This window comes from Mustela putorius, unplaced genomic scaffold (assembly GCF_011764305.1).
Source record: "Mustela putorius furo isolate JIRA1106 unplaced genomic scaffold, ASM1176430v1.1 tig00000695_pilon_pilon_pilon, whole genome shotgun sequence".
Classification (NCBI taxonomy): Eukaryota; Metazoa; Chordata; class Mammalia; order Carnivora; family Mustelidae; genus Mustela; species Mustela putorius.
Window position 1 is genome coordinate 3,914,291 of NW_025421447.1, and position 14,961 is coordinate 3,929,251.

A 14,961-nucleotide genomic window follows, 5' to 3' on the forward strand; every position below is an offset into this window, starting at 1 on the left:
TCAGGGTCCTGGGATGGAGTCCCACATTGGGCTCCCTGCTCTGCAGGAAACTTGCTTCTCCCTCTCCCGCTTCCCTTGCTGTATTCTCTCTCTCTCTCTCTTTTTCTGTCAAATAAATAAATAAAATCTTAAAAAAAAAACAAAAGTTAGGGACACCTGGGTGGCTCAGTTGGTTAAGCGGCTGCCTTCGGCTCAGGTCATAATCCTGGGATCAAGTTCTACATCGGGCTCCTTGCTCAGCAGGAAACCTGCTTCTCCCTCTGCCTCTGCCTGCCACTCTGTCTGCCTGTGCTCATTCTCTCGGACAAAAAAAAAAAAAAAAAGTTAAATCACAAGCTGAGAAAATATGTTAAGCCATATTACTTTAAAATGTCTTGATTATTCAAATATATGAAGATTTAATAAATCAGTTAATTTTTAAAAACTAAACCAAATAAAAGGCAAAATATCCAATAGATTTTCTTTACAAAGTGAGGTATCTTTTTTTTTTTTTAAGATTTTATTTATTTATTTACAGACAGAGATCACAAGTAGGCAGAGAGGCAGAGAGAGAGAGAGAGAGAGGAGGAAGCAGGTTCCCCACTGAGCAGAGAGCCCAAGGCGGGGCTGGATGTGGGGCTCCATCCCAGGACCCTGGGATCATGACCTGAGCCGGAGGCAGAGGCTTTAACCCACTGAGCCACCCAGGCACCCCACAAAGTGAGATATTTTAATGACCAAATGTTATATGAAACATTCTTGAGGGGTGTCTCAGTCAAATTAAGTGTCTGACTCTTGAGCTCAGGTCAGATCTCGGGGCTGTGAGTTGAAGGTGTGGAGCTTATTTTAAAAAATATATTCCTGGGGCGCCTGGGTGGCTCAATGGGTTAAGGCTCTGCCTTCGGCTCAGGTCATGATCCTGGGGCCCTGGGATCGATCCTGGGGCTCTGGGATGGAGCCCTGCAACGGGCTCTCTGCTCAGTGGGGAGACTGCCTTCTCCTCTGCCTCTGTGCCTACTGTGATCTCTCTCTCTGTTAAATAAATAAATAAAATCTTTAAAATATATATATATATATTCTTGATATTTTTATTTACTTGGGAAATACAAATTAAAATATAAGGAGATAATATTACCCACCTTCCAACATGGCTATATATAAAAAGAATTAGTACACCAAATGCTGATAAGACTGTGGAACAATTGCAACTGTAGTTACTGTTCAAAACTATTCTAGAGGACTGTTGGCAATTTCTAATAAAGTTAAACTCATACCTACTCCATGACCCAGCAATTGCAGTACATCTATCAATGCGCAAGTACATAGACTGGTACAGAATATTCAACAAACACTAAGAATATTGATCAATAATACTAACTAATACCAAATAACACCAAAGTTTCTCCAGTAATACCAAAATCAAGTTATGTACCTATCAATATGGATATATTTAATATTAATTTAATATTTAACATTAAAAGGCAAATGCAAAAAATAAGCATTCATTCATTTGAATTTTGAGAATAAGCAATAGTAACCTATAGCAGATAGACTTCAAAATAATAATTACCTAAGTGAGATAGGGTATGAATTACCCAGAAAGGAGCTCAACCTATACTTCAGGGATGATGGCAATTTTTCATAACTTGATTTGGGTGATGATTACATTTGCCCACATTCAACAAATTGTACAGTAAAGATTTGTGATTTTTTACTCAGTGTGAACTATAGTTCAATAATTTACTGTTTCCATAAAAATTAGCAGATGGCAGATGGAGACAAGCTGTCATGTAGTTGTCATGACAACTTGTTTGCATTTTATTGTAAACACAGAGACCTGTTCTCATTTAGTGTTAACCCTCCCCCCAACACACACACTAATACTTGAAATATCTTTACCAGAAAAAAAGGCTATGTGGACACTATTTCATTCATGAAAGCTATAGGCCAGTCTCCTTGAAAGGTATTTCATCTTTGGGGATATCTTCTGCTCAGTAAGGAAACAAGGAAACTTCCAAGGTTCACTTTGGTCCGCCACCCAAAGGTTTGTACACTGTGGAATTTACCCCTCTTCTGATTGCACCTGCCGTGGGACTAGCAGGTGTACTCGACTCCTAAGTATCCTGTGTTCTGACTGCAGCTAACTAAGGCGCAGAGCCGGTGCTGGGATGAAAAGCAGCCCAAAAGATTGGTTTGGCACCTACTAAGGACATCTACAGCTACCCTACTGTTACTTGGTTTGAACTGAGGCCGTAACCACAAGGGTACCAACCCGTATACAGTGACAGTGCCCCACAATCCTACTGGCAGCCACTGCACTTACTGTAATTTTTATTTACACTTCTTTTTTTTTTTAATTTTATTTATTTATCAGAGAGAGAGAGGGGGAGAGAGCGAGCACAGGCAGACAGAATGGCAGGCAGAGGCAGAGGGAGAAGCAGGCTCCCCGCTGAGCTAGGAGCCCGATGTGGGACTCGATCCCAGGACACTGGGATCATGACCTGAGCCGAAGGCAGCTGCCTAACCAACTGAGCCACCCAGGCGTCCCTTTATTTACACTTCTTTGGCTGTTTTATTCTTGGACACCTGCAGATGTTTGCACCGGTCTCTTTCCTACTGTTCTCTGTTTCTCCCTCCCTGTTCTACATAATAAAACAATTTTCCTCTTCACAGATTTCCTAGCAGTCCCTTCATCTCATCATCTCATCCATATTTGTTTCTTTTGCTCCTTTTCACATTCCTCTTTCCCGCGTCTCCCCCCATGCTCCCCTGTCCCTTTATCTTTCTGGTTCCCCCAACAGCAACCAGCAGTTTGGCTTGTTCCTTGTTGGAAGGAGTAAATGGGTCATCACAGGTCTCTGTGGTGCAACTGGTTAGCGCGTTTGGCTGTTAACCGAAAGGTTGGTGGTGCGAGCCCACCCAGGGACATGGTGTTTGCTCTTGGGAAGTCTTTGTTCTGTGGCATTCTCTCTCTCAAAATGAAGGAGGTCTATCTCACGACCATTCTGTTCTGTGCAGATCCTTTATGGGAAGATCATCCCAGATTTTCAGAAGAGCTATTTAAAGCATATGTGGGAAAGCAAGAAAAACCAGTGTTGTTCTCTGCCTCACTTTTCATACCCTGTGTACTAGTGCTTATTTAACCTTCTATGAATTAAGAGTTAGTTGCACAGGTAGTCAGGGCCAGAGTCCCCAACAAGAAAATATGGAGTCAGGACAGCTAAAATAAGACAGCACTAACATCCTGTTTTGCAGTTTAGACAGGACTACCCTAACATTCTGTTTTGCAACCCTTGCAGAAATTAATTCTGCAAAGTGTTCTAAGATAAGACAATTAACCACAAAGCATCTGTCGATATCACAGGCAAGGGGAGGTTAAGACATCAGCAAAAAAAGACCATCAGCAGAGACATTAACATAATAGGTAGGCAGATGCCTGATCAGAGCCCTGACTGGCACGACTCAGCAGTCGTACTGACTGGCATGACCCTGCTTGCTTAAGATATTATGCTCATGAAAACCCCTAAGCTTAGAAACTCCAAAGGCAACCCACTTGGGCCCCCTCCTCCCTCTCCAGGAGCTTTATACTCTTACTAAAGAAATTGCGCTTTGCTGCCCACCGCTCTTTGTCTGCTCTACCTCTTCATTCTTAGAAGCAATGTGAGCAAGACCTGTGGGCACTAAAGAAAAAGAAATCCTGAAACAATATTTTCCCCCATTTTTAGTTCTTTCATGCGTAGCTTGGAACAGATTTGTGCTACTCTTAATATTTATCCCTTTTTTGTCTACAACACTGCTGTAACTGGAAGTGAAGGACCCCAGGTCAGAACTATAGTATAGCCTATAAGTTTTAACATTCTTTTTAAAACCAGCTTATGCTAACTGAGAAACTGTAGCTAGCTGATGATAGATAAGGGAGTCAGCAAGCAGCAGAACAGGATAACGAATAGCAAAAATCTGTGTTTAACCCGGCTGTTTCTGGCTTCTGTATAATAATGCTTCTAATACTCTGCTAAGAAATGGAAAAATTGCTTAAACCCTCAACTCTAAGGAGCAAGAGGCTGGCTGAGGACAAAGCAAAAGCTGGCGCCTTGCACCCCCCCTTTTTTTTACCTGCACCCCTCCATAGGTGTAGCATTCCTCAGGCACTCCTGACTACCATAAAATGATAAATAGTTAACTTGCAGAAATCACAGTCCTGCAGGGTAGGAGTCTCCCTTGGTTTGCAAATGTCCTTGAGATTTACAACAAAGAAGTTACCTTACTTTTGATAGCAGGAATGTAACATTTCACCAGGAGACTCCCAATTGTCTTTATGTTAGTGCCACATTAGAGGGAAAGTGGCCTTGGCTTGATAGTAACCAGGCCTTCAATATCCTGATAGTGGTTTTTTTTTTCCTCATGCGTGGGCTAACCGGCCAGTTCTGCTTCTGTAAGATTGCTTTGTCTGCTTTCGCGGGCGGGTCCCCTGATCCACTCCACTGACGCCAAGTATGTCTGTTCAAACTATCAATCAATCAGCTCAGCCCCACCCGAAACTTGTTTGTATCTGTCTATAAAAAAACCTGCACCACCCCAGCCTGGTGTGCTCAGCTAGCAGGAGCTGCTGACCACCCGCAGGCGCCTGTGCTACAATAAAGAACCTCTTGCTGTTTGCATCCTGTGGCAGTGTTGAATTCTTGGGTAAGGGGATCCGTGGGTCTTTCAGAAGTTACTTTTATACATTCCCTGAGACTTGAATCCATTATAATTAGCAGTATTTAGTCTTTGTGTTAAGGATCCCTGACATTGTTGGTCTTATTTCCACCATATCATATATTAAAAAAAAATATTTTCCTTGTTTTTCACTAGACTGGTTTACATAGATAAAATTCTCTGTTTTCCTATAGCATTTAAAAAATTCCATTCCTGGAGTGCTTGGGTGGCTCAGTGGATTAAGCCTCTGCCTTCAGCTAAGGTCAGGATCTCAGGGTCCTGCGGTTGAGCCTGGCATTGGCCTCTCTGCTCAGCAGGGAGCCTGCTCCCCCCACCCCCGCATGCTTCTCTGCCTACTTGTGATCTCTCTCTCTCTCTGTCGATTAAATAAGTAAAATCTTAAAAAAAAATTTCATATCCCTGATTAGTTAATAAATATTTTTTTAGATCCTGGGTACATGATTAAGTATTATGTTCTGAAAGACCCTCACTCCGCACCCAAGAACCAGACACCACGTCTCCACTGGATGCAAGTCGCAAGAGGTGATTTATTGTTTACACAGGCGCCTGCGGACGCATCAGCCTCCTGTGGACTGAGTGTGCGGGGCTAAGTTGGGGAGCAGATTATATAGGGCAGGGTTGGGGTGGTGGGAAGCGAGCTTACAGAAGCAGATGCATGGTTACAGGGATCTGATTGGTTAATTTAAATCAAGCATAGTCAGGCGTTGGGTTCAAGGCAAGGACAAAGCCGTTTGTTCTGGCGGGCCTTGCCTCAGCACTCTGGAAAGTCTCAGGTACACTCTGTTTCTCATTTGTCTTCCCTTTTGACAGGCCGGTTGACCATAGACATCCTGGTATGTGTTGCCATCCGGCTATGGGGACAATAGGTTACTTAATCAAGCCTTCAGCAAGGGGAGAGGGGTCTTTCATTCCCCCCTTTTTCTTATCATGGATAGAATCTTATATCCATTCGCTTTGTTCATGAAGTAAGTCAATTTGAGAGCCGGTCTGTTTAATTAGTTGATATTGCTGTGTCAGCACCATTGTCTGGATTACTGACAAGTGATCTTTCATGAACTGTACGAGTTTAAGATACAAGGGCTGAGGGGCACCTGGGTGGCTCAGTGGGTTAAAGCCTCTGCCTTCGGCTCGGGTCATGATCTCAGGGTCCTGGGATCGAGCCCCGCGTCAGACTCTCTGCTCAGCGGGGAGCCTGCTTCCTCCTCTCTCTCTGCCTGCCTCTCTGCCTGCTTGTGATCTCTCTGTCAAATAAATATATAAAATATATTTAAAAAAAAAAGAGATACAAGGGCCGATTGAAAGAATTAGTAGAAGTATAATAAGGGGCCCTAAAATGGTGGACAGTAACGTGGTGAACCAAGGAGATCGATTAAACCAACTTTCAAACCAGCCCTGTTGGGATTCAAAATCTTTTTTTCTTTGGGCTAGTCTTTCTCTGAGTTTATTCATGGTTTCTCTAACAATTCCAGTATGATCAGCATAAAAGCAGCATTCCTCCTTGAGGGCTGCGCACAATCCTCCTTCTTTTAAGAACAATAGGTCTAGTCCCCTCCTATTTTGTAGAACCACCTCGGGAGAGGGAGGTTAAGGATTTTTCTAAGGCACTGATGGATTTTTCTATAGCTTCTAAATCAGCAGTCACGGCGGCCTGCAAATGCATAAGCTGGTTGCTTTGGAGTAGGGCAGAAGTTCCTGTTCCGATACCTGCCGCTATTCCCCCAATTCCTAGTAATATGGCTAATGTTAGGGTAAGGGGTTCCCTTCGATATCTGTCTTTACCCTCATAGAAGTTGAGGATAGTCTCCGAACTGTGGTAGGTGATTCTAGGCCATAATTGGACTAATACACAGTAATCTGCAGCGGCATTTAGGAGTTGGGCAGAAATACAGGGAGTCAAGCCGGTGTTACATGCCCAATAGGTTCCGTTGGGGGCTTCTAAATAGTAGTTACCGGGAGTGATGGTAGTTGTCATGTTGCATAGTGTCTGATGAGAGGTTGGTATTTTGCCTAAACATAGTCCTTGACCTGATACTTCAGGGAGAGTTAACTTGTGGCTAGGAGAAGAGGAACAGGTGGTGGTGGGGAAAGTATGATTGATGAAGTTAGCAGCTGTAGCTACACCTTCATAATAAGGGGGGCTTGACACTAGGCAGAGCCAACAATCCTTAGCAAGAATGGGATTAGAATAATTGAGGGCTGGGCGCCTGGGTGGCTCAGTGGGTTAGGCCGCTGCCTTCGGCTCAGGTCATGATCTCAGGGTCCTGGGATCGAGTCCCACATCGGGCTCTCTGCTCAGCAGGGAGCCTGTTTCCTCCTCTCTCTCTCTGCCTGCCTCTCTGCCTACTTGTGATCTCTCTCTGTCAAATAAATAAATAAAAAATCTTTAAAAAAAAAAAAAAAAGAATAATTGAGGGCTTGGTACACCCCTGTTATCAGGTTAAGGAGTCGATCTCCAGTACCAGGAGAAGGTCTGTCCGGAACCGATGGTATTGATGAGGAAACATTGGGGGGGGGGGGTTGTGCCAGGTGGGATGATGGTGACGGCGGGTGTTAGGCAGGGCCCTTAGGATGAGGGTTAGGGGCTCTCTGATCTGGCAGGACCGGATTAGGCCCTATGGTGGCAGAGGGGGATTCTATAGAGAGTTTTATAGTAAATATGAGTCCCTCATCATAATATTCTTTATAGAGTCTAAGGCCCCAGCTATACCCTTTTGTCCAGTGGACTGCTTTCTTTCCAGACTCTGTGAAGGTAATCTTAAGGGGGTGACACCATGCATTTTTACAGTGTTTTCCGTCGTTTTCTCGGTCCCAGAAATTTCCCACCTCATGGGAGTAGTTGGCTTTTACAGTGATAAAATCCCAATGCGAGATGGGTTTCCAATAGACATCACCTGTAGTTTCACATCCCCAGGCCGCGCAGTAGAAGTCAACAGGGCCTCCACATTTATAGGCCCGTCCACTAGCAGCATTATTTCTTGGCGCGGGGCAGACATAAAAGGGGAGTGCACTAAGTTTGTAGCGTCGTGGTCCGTCTCCACATCCCCGGTTAGGGGGCGACATTCCACTACTTGTAGGGGATGTCGGTGGATTATGGGGATCATCGTGTTGACCTATGTCCCAAGACCCCATAGCCAGTTTACAGAGATCCGGATACAGGGTAGGCCACCATGTATTAGGGGTGTGTTGGGCCGTTCTGGACCAGATAACTCTCCCCGTTTGGGAGAGAACCTGCCAGGTTAATTGCTTGAAGAGATGTGGACTGGTACCTTTTATAGGGGAAAGGAGAGAGAATAAGCAAAAGAATAGAACTAATGGCGAACGAGTCTTATCTTTAGTGGGTTTGGGGAGCGTTGGACGGTCCATTCCGAGTTCTAATGATGTTCGGTTTGTCCGTCCGGGTGTGCCGCCTTCACATGGGAGGCGTGGATCCAGGCTGCAATCCCGTCAACTTTTAGCACCGTGGGCGTTGTTAGGAGCACAGTATGAGGTCCTTTCCAGCAAGGTTCAAGGTTCGTGGCTCGATGCCTGCGGACCCAGACAGTATCCCCGATTTTGTAGGGATGGGGTCACGATGGGATGTTAAGTTTTTCCTGGTAGGCGGCTGCCAGGGGTTTCCAGACTTCTTGTTGCACCAGCTGCAAAGCTTGCAGATGGGCCTGTATGGAGGGGGAAGGGGAGTGAGTAGAGAGATCTGCCTCAAAGAACGTGACAGCTGGAGGGGGAGCACCATAGAGGATTTCGAAGGGTGTCAGACCGTGAGGGCCAGGAGTGTTTCTGGCCCTATAGAGTGCTAAAGGCAGGAGCTGGACCCAGTCTTTAGAGCCAGTTTCAAGCAGTAATTTAGATAGAGCCTCCTTGATGGTTCTATTCATTATCTCTACTTGTCCTGAACTTTGGGGTCTGTAAGCACAATGTAATTTCCAATCGATCCCCAAAAGCTTGGCCACCGACTGACTTACCTGGGAGACAAAGGCAGGCCCATTGTCTGACCCCAGTACCTCAGGCATTCCATACCTTGGGAAAATCTCCTCCAGTAACTTCTTAGCAACTATGTTGGCAGTCTCTTTCTTGGTGGGGAAGGCCTCTGTCCATCCTGAAAATGTATCTAGAAAAACTAAGAGATATTTATATCCATACATGCCAGGTTTGATCTCGGTAAAGTCAATTTCCCAATGTGTGCCAGGGCGGTGACTGCGTACTCGGACTCCTGGTCCGATACTAGTTTTTCCAGGATTGACTTGGGCACACGCTGTGCAATTTGCGGCTGCTTGTTGAAGGGGAAGTTTCGTTTGGGGAAATAGTTTTCTAAATTGGCCCTATCCATTAAAAGATTTCATTTTGTTTGCACTTAGATGAGTCAGCCGATGGAGGTGATTTATTAGTTCCTTTGCCATTCTAATGGGCATTATGGCTTTTCCTTGATATTCCCATCGGTTTAGGGCTGGGTTGTAATTGGCCCCCAACCTCTGCATGATGTCTAAATCGGTTTCTTCATAATTCCAAATGGGGGCGTCATTGGTTTCCTCTGTCCCAGTGAGGATGGTAACAGTCAATAGTTGAGGCCCTAAAGCTGCCCGTCGGGCTGCTTCGTCGGCCAAGCGATTTCCTTTGGCTTCTGGGCTATTTCCTTTTTGATGGCCTGGGCAGTGCATTATGCTCAGCTTTTTGGGAAGAAAATAGGCCTTTAGTAGGGCCAATATTTCAATTTTATTTTTAACTTCTTTTCCGTCGGAGGTCAGTAGTCCCCTCCTCCGATAAATTTCCCCATGAATATGGGCAGTGGCAAAGGCGTATCTGCTATCTGTGTAAACAGTAAGTCTCTTACCTTCTGCCAGTTGGAGGGCCTGGGTTAAGGCGATTAGCTGGGCCCGTTGTGCTGAAGTGCCTCCTGGTAGTGCACTTGCCCACACAATTTGAGAGTCGGTCGTGATGGCGGCTCCTGCCCATCGTTCTCCATCCTGCAGGTAGCTACTGCCATCCGTGTACCAGGTCAGGTCCACATCCTTCATGGGCTGGTCAGTTAGGTCAGGTCGTGTCCCATGCGTTTCCACAAGGATCTGGTGGCAATCATGCAAGGGGGCCTCCCCAGGGGTGGGTAGGAGAGTTGCGGGGTTGAGAGTCACCACAGGTCCAAACTGGATTCTGTCTGTGTCCTGGAGGAGGGACTGATAATGAATGAGGCGAGCATTAGATAGCCAGCGGTCTGGGGGTTGGCGAATTAAAGATTCCACTGTGTGTGGAGCCAGGATTGTTAAAGGCTGTCCCAAAGTCAATTTGGTTGCATCCTTGATTAGGACCGCTATGGCTGCTATCATTTTTAGGCATGGTGGCCATCCTGCTGCCACGGGGTCTCACTTCTTAGAGAGGTAGGCGAGAGGGCGTCTCCAAGGCCCTAGTCTTTGAGTTAGAACCCCCTTAGCAAACCCTTGCTTTTCATCGACAAACAGGTCAAAGGGTTGGGCAGTCTTTGACCCACTGTCCTCTTTCTTTGCAATAGGCACATTGGTCTCGATCCACCTGAGGCCTTCCTTTGTCTCCCTCCCTGCCTGGCTTTCCTGTTTCTGACCCTTGATTGCCTTGCACTATGGCGGCCAAGATTTTGCTAAGTTCCTTATTTCGCTTATGCTCCCGTTTGTCTTCCTTTTCTTAAGCCTCCTTTCTTAGCCTTTCTTCCTTTTCTTCCTGAGTTTCTCTATTATAAAATTTTTCTGCCTCCTTTTGAAAGAGCAGGAGGCTGGCTGAGGACAAAGCAAAAGCTGGCGCCTTGCACCCCCCTTCACCCGCTCCCCTCCATATGTGTAGCATTCCTCAGGCACCCCTGACCACCATAAAATGATAAATAGTTAACTTGCAGAAATCACAGTCCTGCAGGGTAGGAGTCTCCCTTGGTTTGCAAATGTCCTTGAGATTTACAAACAAAGAAGTTACCTTATTAATAGCCTAATTTCCAGGGACACATAACTCAGTTCCTCAAGCCCTAATGTCACCCTCCCCTCCATAAAACACCGCAGGAGGCGGAGGTAGAAGGAAAAGTAAATAAAGTTAAATTTCTTCTAAACCTAAATCTCATTAACAAGGATGCTTGATAGCAAGAATGTAACATTCCACCAGGAGACTCCCAATTGTCTTTACTTGATAGTAACCAGGCCTTCAATATCCTGATAGTACTTTTTTCGCAGGTGTGGGCTAACCGGCCAGTTCTGCTTCTGTAAGATTGCTTTGTCTGCTTTCACGCGGGGTCCCCTGACCCAATTCACTGACGCCAAGTATGCCTGTTCAATCAGCTCAGCCCCACCCGAAACTTGTTTGTATCTGTCTATAAAAACCCTGCACCAACCCAGCTCTGGACCTCTCGGTGTTATCGGCAACGAGCTGCACAGAGGTCCAGGTTGGAACCTGCAATAAACGACCCTTGCTGATTGGCTTTGACTCACGTCTCTGGTGGTCTTTTAAGGTGGGGGTAATACTCTATTGGCATTTCACTTTAACAAATCTTGCAACGAGAAATCTTGTAAATTCTCCAGTCGCTGTAACTTATTTCTAATGTCTGGCACTGACTGCCAAATGAATGCCATGGACACATTTCCTCTCTGTTCCTGACTGTCAGGATCGAAGGGAGTATATCTACGATAAGCCTCCTCAAGTCTTTCTAGGAAAGCGGTTGGAGATTCTTCTGAGCCCTGAGTGACCTGTCTTACCTGAGCCAAATTGGTGGGGTGGTGCCCCGCATTATGGAGGCCTGCTATGAGTAACTGGCAATAAAGATTTAGGTGGGTCCTACCTTCAGCCGTGTTGAAATCCCAGTCAGGACGGGTCAAGGGAAAGGTGGCATCAATCACGTTCGGGAGTTGGGTAAGTCTTCCATCGTCTCCCAGAACCTTTTTTCTGGCTTCCAGAAAAACTTTTTGTCTCTCCTCTGTAGTGAGAAGAGTCTGCAAGAGCTGCTGGCAATCATCCCAAGTGGGTTGATGCGTGCTTAGAATGGACTCGATTAAAGTGGTCAAAGCTACGGGGTCCTGTGAGAAGGAAGGATTATGGGACTTCCAGTTATAGAAGTCTGAGGCCGAGAAGGGCCAGTATTGAAGTTGATTGCCTGGGCCCCCCTCCTTGGCGCAGGGGAAGAAGTTTGGAAGACCCCTCCTGTGCTGGTTCCTTGCGACTCCTAAGTCTTTCCGCCATTGGGGATGGTGAGGGGCGGCGTTCCTCTGGCAGGTTATCCGGTTCTTCCTCAGATTCTGAGGAATTTGGTGTTTGCGACGGTGGAGGTGGAGGGGGAGACTGGTGGGAGGGCTCCTCGGTTAAGAGGTCTATTAAGGGGGAGTCATCAGGAGGAAGAAACCTCTTTGGCTTAGGACGCCGGGAAGAGGCGGAATCACCTATTACAGGTATAAGTCGGAAGAAATAGGGGGTTTGGGAGGATTGGCAGGACATAGGGGAACAGGGGGAGCGGAAGGTATTGGGGAAGGGATAGAGTCTGGAAGGGGCTTAGGGCTTTGGATGAGCGAAAGGAGAGACCCAGGGAGGGGGTCATCAATTAGACTTTCCCAGACTACTATGTAAGGGACTTGGTCCAGATGGCCCTGGGGTTCTTGACTGAAGATCCACTCCTTGACCTGGAAGATAACAGTGATGTTAAAGGTCCCATCTCTGGGCCATGCAACATTAAAGGTGGGCCATTCAGAGGTACAGAGGGTCTGCCATTTTCTTCTTTTGACCTCCACTGACAGATTGTTTGCTCGGATCTGAACATCTCTCCAGTGACCTAATGTGAGACTCAAGGGGGTGGTAATGGTTTGCCCCATTTTGTAGCCTTGGAAAGAAAGAAAAATTAATTATAGACACTCAAGACATTAATAGGACAATTTAGACATAGGAGACAAAAAACAGATATCACTGCGCGGCTTCGGCTCAAAACCGAAAGTACGGATTCGGACAGTCAGGAGGAGCACAGAGGTTCTTCCGTGACTAACAGATGGCCCAAGATAATGGACCTTTTCAGATTTCCCGAGGCGCCCCTCTGGGTGACAGGGGAGAAGTCTGAGCTCGTCAACTCCTTCTCAAGCTGCCCAAAATACAGAACAACAATGTTGTTTAAAAACATAAAAACAAACAGAGAGACAGAGACACAGATGCTGGCCAGCTTACCTCCTGGTGGGGATCGGTTGGAGTCTTTTCTTTGGGTGGGAGTCCAGTAGATCTCGGTGGAACCTCCAAATGAAAGACCCTCACTCCGTACCCAAGAACCAGACACCACGTCTCCACTGGATGCAAGTCGCAAGAGGTGATTTATTGTTTACACAGGCGCCTGCGGACGCATCAGCCTCCTGTGGACTGAGCGTGCGGGGCTAAGTTGGGGAGCAGATTATATAGGGCAGGGTTGGGGTGGCGGGAAGCGAGCTTACAGAAGCAGATGCATGGTTACAGGGATCTGATTGGTTAATTTAAATCAAGCATAGTCAGGCGTTGGGTTCAAGGCAAGGACACAGCCGTTTGTTCTGGCGGGCCTTGCCTCAGCACTCTGGAAAGTCTCAGGTACACTCTGTTTCTCATTTGTCTTCCCTTTTGACAGGCCGGTTGACCATAGACATCCTGGTATGTGTTGCCATCCGGCTATGGGGACAATAGGTTACTTAATCAAGCCTTCAGCAAGGGGAGAGGGGTCTTTCAGTTCCTTACTTCAGGAAACATTAACATAGATGCCCTAACAAGATTCTTTCATACTTATCTTTCAGTTATTTTCTGTTTATCCACACCCATTCCCTTTTCCACCCCCAGAATTTTACACTCTCTGGGGTTTACCATATCTTTTTATTCCAGTATCTCTTTGTATATGTAAATAAGGTAATGTCTTTGAAAAATATATATAGCGGTTCTTGGCTGTTATTATTTTAATTGTGGTAAAATACAAAAATATATACCTTTAATTGGTATGCTTACGGAATATTGATTACATAAATTCTTGGCTTGAGATCCAGATACTTTGGCTTTGTCATGGAAATTAGCCTGTTTTGCAATTTTACTCCAGAGTGACAGAAGCTCAACAGTATCCTTTAGGAAATACTTGAGATGCATAATCATTTTCCGATGTCAGCCAATGGAGAAGATTCTCGGGTAGAAGGTAACAAAGGGAATTTTAAGGGATTCCCTAATATAAAATCTAACCTGAAATGGGCACTGTTGCTTGCTTCCGGAGGGAACCCTGTCACTTTCTGGACTCTTCAACCTGCTTCGGAGAAGAGAATGGGTACTGGCTCATAGATAGTGGGCTAGCTGGGTAGTAATTGCACTTTCTCTCAAGGTTCCTGAGAATCACAGAGCTGGGCAGTAATGGCACTTTCTTTCAAAGTTCCTGAGAATCATGGGTGCAGCTATTGCTTCCCAATGTTCCTGTCTTTTTTCCTAACGTTACCTAACGGAGAATGAACTCTGAGGAGGGGAAAAAAAGGTTGTTTCCGCCCAGTTTCAAACCGGGGACCTTTAGCGTGTGAGGCAAACGTGATAACCACTACACTAGGGAAACGGGACAGACAGTGGGGCTTCACGCCTGAACACTGAACAGCTTCCGTCCTGCCCCTACTGTTGTTGAAATGCCAATTGAATATTACCCCCACCTTAAAAGACCACCAGAGACGTGAGTCAAAGCCAATCAGCAAGGGTTGTTTATTGCAGGTTCCAACCTGGACCTCTGCGCCGCTCCTTGAGGATAACACCGAGAGGTCCAGAGCTGGGTCGGTGCAGGATTTTTATAGACAGGTACAAACAAGTTTTGGGTGGGGCTGAGCTGATTGATTGACAGTTTGAACAGGCATACTTGGCGTCAGTGGATTGGGTCAGGGGACTCCCCGCGAAAGCAGACAAAGCAATTTTACAGAAGCAGAACTGGCCTGTTAGCCCATGCATGCGAAAAAAGCACTATCAGGATATTGAAGGCCTGGTTACTATCAAGTAAAGACAATTGGGAGTCTCCTGGTGGAATGTTACATTCCTGCTATCAAGCATCCTTGTTAATGAGATTTAGGTTTAGAAGAAATTTAACTTTATTTACTTTTCCTTCTACCTCCGCCTCCTTCTGTTTTTCATGGAGGGGAGGGTGACATTAGGGCTATTGATAAGGTAACTTCTTTGTTTGTAAATCTCAAGGACATTTGCAAACCAAGGGAGACTCCTGTCTTGCAGGATTGTGATCTCAGCAAGTTAACCATTTATCATTTTATGGCAGTCAGGGGTGCCTGAGGAATGCTACACATACGGAGGGGAGCGGGTGAA

General features: G+C 45.9%; 2 protein-coding genes and 1 non-coding gene across 9 annotated transcripts; 1 reads left to right on the forward strand and 2 right to left on the reverse strand.

Moving 5' to 3' along the window:
* Positions 1-246: 246 nt before the first annotated feature.
* Positions 247-13,360, reverse strand: LOC101674231. 7 transcript variants are annotated; one of them, XM_045083146.1, is made up of 3 exons: positions 9,521-10,424; positions 8,710-8,800; positions 5,203-8,351 (listed from the first exon to the last, which is right to left on the reverse strand). In XM_045083146.1, the coding sequence occupies exons 1-3, from the start codon at positions 10,008-10,010 to the stop codon at positions 8,165-8,167; spliced, it is 768 nt and encodes a 255-aa protein (XP_044939081.1). In that variant the 5' UTR covers positions 10,011-10,424; the 3' UTR covers positions 5,203-8,164. The 7 variants fall into 7 exon arrangements, 4 of the variants coding, with proteins under 4 accessions (XP_044939081.1, XP_004776900.2, XP_012903440.1 ...); XM_004776843.3 differs by having other exon boundaries at positions 8,710-8,809; XR_006607613.1 differs by lacking the exons at positions 5,203-8,351; positions 8,710-8,800; positions 9,521-10,424 and adding exons at positions 247-297; positions 12,841-13,360.
* Positions 2,834-2,907, forward strand: TRNAN-GUU. The gene has a single exon. It is a non-coding gene; the product is annotated as a tRNA-Asn (tRNA).
* Positions 10,949-12,834, reverse strand: LOC123392916. Its single transcript, XM_045083147.1, is given in 2 exon segments — positions 10,949-11,789; positions 11,791-12,834. Coding segments are annotated over 2 exon segments (951 nt in total). The 5' UTR covers positions 12,127-12,834; the 3' UTR covers positions 10,949-11,174.
* Positions 13,361-14,961: the final 1,601 nt, after the last annotated feature.